Source organism: Petaurus breviceps, unplaced genomic scaffold (genome assembly GCF_028583685.1).
Source record: "Petaurus breviceps papuanus isolate PSGF00001 unplaced genomic scaffold, PetGlider_PUasm1.0 90650, whole genome shotgun sequence".
In the NCBI taxonomy this organism is placed as follows: Eukaryota; Metazoa; Chordata; class Mammalia; order Diprotodontia; family Petauridae; genus Petaurus; species Petaurus breviceps.
Genome location: NW_027187299.1, coordinates 3,116,292 through 3,124,063, shown reverse-complemented (window position 1 = coordinate 3,124,063; position 7,772 = coordinate 3,116,292). Strand labels below are relative to the sequence as shown.

The 7,772-nt window shown below is 48.4% G+C and overlaps 1 protein-coding gene across 3 annotated transcripts in view; it reads left to right on the top strand.

Annotated features, from left to right (window-relative positions):
• Window positions 1-4,692: 4,692 nt before the first annotated feature.
• MAP3K21 (mitogen-activated protein kinase kinase kinase 21) overlaps window positions 4,693-7,772 on the top strand; it is a 72,705-nt gene continuing 69,625 nt past the window's right edge. The window contains exon 1 of one of the 3 annotated variants that reach the window (XM_069064860.1): window positions 4,693-7,496. In XM_069064860.1, the coding sequence (XP_068920961.1) occupies window positions 6,521-7,496 (976 nt within the window). In that variant the 5' untranslated portion in view covers window positions 4,693-6,520. The remainder of the gene's footprint in view (window positions 7,497-7,772) is intronic. The other 2 variants (XM_069064862.1, XM_069064861.1) reach the window with 2 other exon arrangements.

The following is a 7,772-nucleotide window of genomic DNA, read 5'->3' as shown; positions in this document are numbered from 1 at the left end:
AGAAACCCACTGCCAGGCTGCTACAATAGTCCAGGCATGTGGTGATGACCTTCACCAGAGCAGTGGTACTATCAGAGGAGAAAAAATGGCATATTTAAGATATTTTGTAACGGTGAAGTCAGCAGGTCTTGGATTGGATATGGAAGGAGTGGTGAGAGAAAGGAGCCAATGATGACATCTAGTTTCAGGCCTGAGGGACTGGGAAGATGATATTGCCTCTCAGCAACAGGGAAGGTGAGAGATAAGGGAAAGTTTAGGGGGAAAGATAATGAGTTTTTATGTTGGACATATTGAGTTAAGTTGTCTCTTGGACAGTCAGTTTGAGACATCTGAAAGGCATTTGGAGATGTGAAATTGGAGGTCAGTCACTGAGGGGTTGGGGAAGGCTAGGTAGAACTGAGACTCATCAGTATAGAAATGGTAATTAAATTCACCAGAGTTGTTGAGATCACCAAGTATAGTATAGAGGGAAAAGAGAAGAAAGTCTAGGATAGAATGCTATGAGATATCCATAGTTAGAAGGTGTGATCTGGACGTGGATACCGCAAAGGAGACTGATGAGGAATAGTCAGATAGGTAGGAGGATAATGATGAAAGAGTAGTATCTCCAAAATGTAGAGAGAAGAGGGTATGCAATGGCATGCAAGGAAGTACTTAGTGCCTTGTTTACGCTACTTAATTATTTAGCATCTTGTTTCAGTTCAAGTTTCTTTTGAGCCTTGCCCATGATTATATCAAGTCTTTGTTAAGAAAGAGAACTTGTGAAACCCACAGTGGGAGGAACTTGTTGATGGAACAGGAAGGGGTGGAACAGGGAGGAGTTAATGCTCATATATAAGGAGAAGTCCAAGCTGGGAAAGAGCAGAATTGAGAAGGGAGCACTTGTGGTGGCAGCACTCTGTTTGTCTCTTCCATCTGTGTTGATTTGTGTTTGTAATACTTTGTACTGAAGCCCTGGCACCTTACTGGAAGCCCTGAAAGAGGATTTTCTTGTTGTCTATTTGCAGATGTCCTGGAGGAGGGTTTTGGAGGTCCTGGGACCATAATGACAATTTGTGTTGAGTTCTCAGACCTTGTATTTGGGTCTGTGTTGATTTAACAGGCAGATAGTGAATTGATGATGGTGCTGGCAATGTATATGAATGTTGTTTCTGCTCTGTTAAGCTTTGTCTTCCCAGAAACAGAGACAGCAAAGAACTTGAGGTAGACTAGACATTGTGAGCTTCAATATGGAACTGGGCAAGGAGCTGGATGCAAAACTGGATGTGGAGTTAAGAGCTGCCTACCTGTGAATCCAGGTGACAATTGGGTAGATTCAGGCAGGAGTTGGACTCATGGAAGAGGAACCATGGAATTTGGGAGCTACCTCGAGTTAAGATGAAAAGACCTCTCCTTGGATTCTTAATGCTGACTGAGAAGATCATGATTTACTGTGGTCTAGGTGTGGGAGAACTATGTAACTTGTACTGAAGTGCCCACCAGAAATTATACACTAGAGTCCCCTTAAACCTGCTAGAGGGGACCCCTACTAGGTTCCTTGGAAACCACCTAATAGGGTCCAATAGTAAAGAAATGTTTCACCTGTGTTGCTAAAAACATGCCACAGATTCCCACGGACTCAGGTCTACGTCGCTTCAGTAGAAATAATACTAAGCCTTTGTTTCAATAGGAATAATACTGAGAATGCTTTGCTTCAATAGGAATAATACTGAGAATGTTTTTCTTTAATAGACACAATGCTAAAGACATTGTACCCCTTAGAAACATATTCTCTTGCTAGCAATCACATTGTCTATAAAATTATGTCTAACAGAAAGCTCAGAGCTGTCTTTTGGTCTGAGAGGCAGAACCGGCCGATTAATAAACACTCCTGTCAAATTATAATTGGCCTAGCTGTCCTGTTATATCTCGGGTGTCCATTACAGTACCTCTTAAGGATGATTGAATTAAGCATGATTGGAAACTAATCTCCAGTCAAGAAGAAAGAAGACTTTTTGACTGGGAGATTAAGACAATGTGACCTAGGGGTGGAGAATTTTGACCTTTGTACTTTGTGTCCCTTAAGGAGGCTTGCTCCTTAAGAATGATTGAGTTAAGCACTTACTGAATTGTGAATGCTGTATTTTGGTCTCTGTGAATGTTTTACTTTAGTTTACTTTCAAGTTTCACTTTAGCTGAATAAATAGAGAGCCCACTATACTAGGTGATCAGAACCTTAAAGCTGTTCACAGCAGCAGTCATCTGGAAAGCTGCTCATGCTTGGCTTTACAGGGTGACCAACAGTGTCAAAGACACTAAGAGGTTGAGGAGAATGAGGATTGAGGAAAAGTCAATGGATTTAGCAATTAAGACAACTTTAGTAGCTTTGGAAAGAGAAGTGTTGTTGGAATGATGAGGTTGTGTAATGCCATGCATAGCAGCTTTCCAGAACAATGCTATTGTGAACAGCTTTTTTAAGGTTCTGATTATTTAGTATAGTGATCACTCTATTCCACAACAAAAGCAAAACATCCATGGAAAATCAAGGTACAGCATAATTCAAAATACAGCATTCACCATATTACACCTTATCACAGAAAATCACAATATAATATTCACAACATAGTCTCAGAGTAAAATAGTCACTCTTAAGTTAACCCAATCAGTCACTTATCAGTAGTATCAAAGTACACAGTCAAAGTTTTCCATTTTTGGGAAAAAAAAGTCTTGAGGAAAAAAAGGGGCAAAGTCTTGATTAACTCAATCAGTCACTTATCAGTAACAATAGTCAAAGTACTCAAAGTACAATCAGTCACTTATTCAGTAAAGTCTTATTAAGTATCATACACAAAACCCTCCATCCCTTAGGCCACTAGTAAACTATAATTCCATAATTACACAGTACCCAAGGAGAGTTCTTTTCATCTTGACTTGGGGCCTGTTCTTAGATTACTTGGATCCCCTTCAATGGTCCCAGATTCTACCTGGATTCACCAGACTGTAACCTGGGTTCAATGGCAGACAGCTCCCAGTTCCTTGACCAGCTCTATGGGCAGCTCCACACTGGTGTTCACAGGGTCTAGTCCATGTCAGCTCCTTCACCATTTCTGCTCCAGGGAATTCAAGGCTCAACCAAGCCAAAAACAAAGTCTCAGCATCCCAGTCATGCTTCAGTCACCTGGACTCCTGGATCCTGGCTCTAGCCTCCTGGCTCCTGGCTCCTGGCTTCCTGGCTCTGGGCTCCTGGGATCCTGTTCAGAAGAAGCTCCACCACCACCACAAGTTCTCAGGACTCAGTTCTCCATTCTTCTGTAGCTGCTCTGCCACCAGATCTCGGTCTCAAGGAAATTCTGACTGTGCTTCTTTGGGGCTTTTCTTATATACACAGTATTACCTACTTCACTTCCTTCAGCCAGCTTCCTGTTAAGTCAGTAACAAGGGGCAGGAGTTCATACCTTCTGTTTCCCCAATCAGAGGCTTAATCAGTTACTAAGTGTTAGGTACCTGCTACTTTTGCCAACACAAAGGGATCTTCAAATTAAAAATTATATTACCATTACAGGTTGGAAACTGGACTTTAAGAGTTAGGAGGAAAGTGAGAGGAAATAAAGTGGCAATATTATTGTAGATGGCTTTTTCAAGGAGTATAAACATAAAGTGTCAACAAGATACAGGGTAATAGTGGGGATCAAATGAGGGTTTTCTTTTTAGGACGGACAGTAGGCAATTGGGAATAAGCCAACAGATAAGGAGAAACTGAAATTAAATCATAAAGTAGGGATGACAGAAGGGGGAATCAGTTGAAGATGGGATGGACTGAGGTCATTTGAAAAAATAGAGGGGTAAACCTTTGTAAGCATGAAAGTGTGACAGATTCTAGATCATAAGACTTGTATTTGAGTCTAAGTTTTGGTACTAGCTGAGAAACCTTGGACAAGTCATGTCAATTCTCAGGGATTCACTTTGCCCATCAATAGAGATTTACAATATTGACAATACCTATATAAATCAATGTTTATTAAGCATCTTCTATGTATCACACAGGTTATGGAGTGTTACAAACATAAAAGCACTATATGTGAACTACTACAATTATTATTATAAGAATAATTCCTATAAGATATATATTCCCCAAAGAGATAGAGATTGCAGCTGTGATTTCATTGTTTTGGAGAACTCTGATGTGAGGAAACAATCTATCAGTGAAGGAGTGTTGACACCTTTGCTGACGCTTACAGTCTTAGAAAGCTTCCTAGAGTACTGAAAGTTTAGGTGCCTTGGGTAAGTGTGCATCATATGCACACCCTGCTTAGGTCTCTTCCATCCCCATGCTCACTGAAAGGAACTGCATCATGGTGCATAGCCAGAGACAGCCTGAGTAGGCTTACTACTGAGGACTGGTAATCTGTGCCCATTACCATTCCCGAGCTACAGAATTCAAATATTGGCACATTCCTGGGAATGAAATATTGTGATGCCAGTGCCCGCATTCTTTTCCTGGTTCTGACCAGCAGACTATATAAGCCACAGCATCTGCAAAGTTTGACTGATGTAGTATTTGTTGCAGTAGGGCCAAGTCTGAAACTTCTTGGGCTAGCATTTGGAGCCAGATAACATCTAACAGGAAGCCTGGTGATATAGCATGAAGGTGGGTACCCTAGAGCTGTCTGCAGGTCCCCACCAGCTCAGAACCAAGCCAATAGAGCAAATCTTGAATTTGCATGTGCTCTGGTTATCTGGAACTGCAACTCACTAGGATTCTTCTGATTTCACATAAAAGTCTAAGTTTTTTTGTCTTCTATCATCCTGTCAAAGCAAGATGAACCTCCATCAGATATGTACAGGTGCTAGACCCCTTCTGAAGAGAAAGGATAGGTCCTGTTGCCTGAGACTGTCTTCCCACCTTCTTGGGAAAAGTCCTACAGGGTTGGATGGCCTATATTCAGCTATTCCCCTTGTGCTACTTTTGCACATGGGATAGAAACCTGTGGGTTGCCTAACCCATTTGAGATCTCAGATACAGGACTGAATATGTGCTCTTGAAACAGATGTGTACTTTGTGTAACAGATGAATGTTTGTGAAACAATTCTTGAACATTAAACTTCATTTTAGTACCTACCCATGCTTATTGATCACATATACATCAGTGTACATCACATGGAGATCTTATGCACAACACACACGGGCTTCATGAGCACCATATCCTGATCACTTGCACCTGTCAACAGGTATATATCACATCTGATCAGTGTATACCATATATTGATGTGTCAATCACTCTTACTCGCCATTGAATATGTACTATGTCTATACTAATGTATACGTATATCACATGCATGTACAAGATGAGCTTATCACATATTGGTCCCTTATGGGTCACAGCACATACCATGTTGATTATTTGACATCATTATCTGAATACAATGACTAGTTTAGCCTCTTTCCTTGGGCGCAGAAGTGTCCAGGGTTGGGAGAGGACAAATACCAGAAACTCTAGTAACCCAATCACTGCTACTGTCACATAAATCCAAGTCAGTGGGTTCACAGGAGGACATTCAAGCACAGGGAGAAAGGGCAAACAGGAGATTAACTGTCTTGGAGGGGGCGGTTCTTGGACAAAAAGTGTTCTGCCATGCACTCCATCCTGTAATTAGTAGCCTTCTCAGGCTAGAAATGCACTTTGGAGCTGAAATGCTCCGGGCTGGGTGATCTTGCTAGGTGAACCGCCCTGGCTCTGAAACCCCATACGCTCGGAGACAATTCACCTACAGCATTCTAATTCTGGAGGCGTTTATTTCCCTGCCGCCTTTAGCTCTCTCTCCCTCTCAAATAAAAAGCAAATCAGAAAACATTAAGAACCCTGGGTAGATTAACACATGTTCCCCCAGCCCTGGGTCCTCAATTGGTCTACTCCAGAGCTCTCCACTAGTCCTATAAACTTTCCTGAAAACTTATCTCGCTCCCAGCTTCCTCCTCCCACCCTTCCAGGCTCCCCGGTCACGTGACGAGGGCGCTCCAATGAGGGGAGGCGCTCGGAGGGGCCCCGGTGGCCCTAGCAGCGGTCGCAGCCGAGGCCGGAAAGTGAGCTTGGAGACAGGCCGGAGTGGACCATGGTGGTGACAGCGCCCGCGCCGGTGGCCGCTGCTGCTGCGGTGGAAGCGGCGGCGGCGGCAGGGGCGGCCGAGGAAGAGCTGGGGGCCCACGCCGCTCGGGCCCGCTGCCCCCCGGGCGCGCTGTGAGCCCCCCACTCCCACTACCTGCAGCTCCCCAGCCGACCCATCCCCTCCACGCCTCCTGCCTCCCTCGTCTCCCTCAGTTAGCCGCCGGGCTCCCCCGCAGCAGCAGCAGCAGCAGCGGCGGCGGAGGAGGCTGCGGTAGCCAACTCTCCCTGCCGGGCGGCGGGAAGGCCGATCAAGAGAGACCAGGGAGGGGGTGGGGGGTACGATGCGCCTGCCGGGCGGCTGAGCTTGGTGCTCCCCTCTCTCCTCTTGCCGTCGTCCTCCTCGTCGTCCTTGTCCTCTCTTTCCCCTCACCCCCACCATGGCCTTCCCGGGTGTCGAGGGAGCGGCTGATGGGCCTGCCGGCCCTGCCCGGGAGGCGCCTGCGGCGGGCGCGGGCGGCTCGTCCTCCTCTTCCTCCACCTCCTCCTGCTGCTCGTCCTCGTCCTGGGTGGCCGGGGGCGGCCGGCTCTGGGCCGCCCTCTACGACTACGAGGCGAGCGGCGAGGACGAGCTGAGCCTGCGGCGGGGCCAGCTGGTGGAGGTGCTGTCGCAGGACGCTGCTGTATCGGGCGACGAGGGCTGGTGGACCGGCCAGGTGCAGCGGCGCCTCGGCATCTTCCCCGCCAACTACGTGGCTCCCTGCTACCCGCCGCGGCCGCCCGAACCCGCCCGCCCGCGGCCCCGCCAGCCCCCGCCTCCTCCGCCGCCGCCCGTGCCCCCTCCGCCGCCAACGCCTTCCCCACCCGACGCCCCGCGGCCCGGCTCCCCGATGCAGATCGAGTTTGAGTGGCTGGAGTTGAAGGAGCTGATCGGCGCCGGCGGCTTCGGGCAGGTGTACCGGGCCACCTGGGGCGGCCAAGAGGTGGCGGTGAAGGCGGCGCGGCGGGACCCTGAGCAGGACCCCGCGGCTGCTGCCGAGAGCGTGTTGCGGGAGGCGAAGCTCTTCTCCATGCTGCGGCACCCCAACATCATCCAGCTGCTCGGCGTCTGCCTGCAGCAGCCCAACCTCTGCCTCGTCCTAGAGTTCGCCCGCGGTGGAGCCCTTAACCGGGCCTTGGCCGCCGCCGCTGCCGCCGCCGCCACCAACGCTGCCGCCCCCTCCTCCTCCACCCCGCCCCCGGCAGCTTCCGCGGGGACCCCCGAGCCTCCGGGCGCCGCTCCCGGCCCGCGCCCAGCCCGCCGCATCCCCCCGCATATCCTGGTCAATTGGGCCGTGCAGATCGCCCGTGGGATGCTCTACCTGCACGAGGAGGCCATCGTGCCCATCCTGCACCGGGACCTTAAGTCCAGCAACAGTAAGTAGGGGTGGAGCGAGGGCATTCCGGGGCAGGGGTGGTCACGGTTCGGCCTGGGTGGGGAGGTTACTGGAGACAACCCAGCCTGGGAGTTGTTACTCCTGGAATTCAGGGATGTGCTTAAATTTGGGAACTCAAGCCTTGGAATTAAGGGGTCTGTATACCTAAATTGCTTTGGGTCCACACATCCTGGAAATTGCTACTCCAGTAATTGAGGTGCCTACTTACCTGAAAACACCTTGAATCCTTCCAACCTCTTGTATTTCTTGGGTCCCT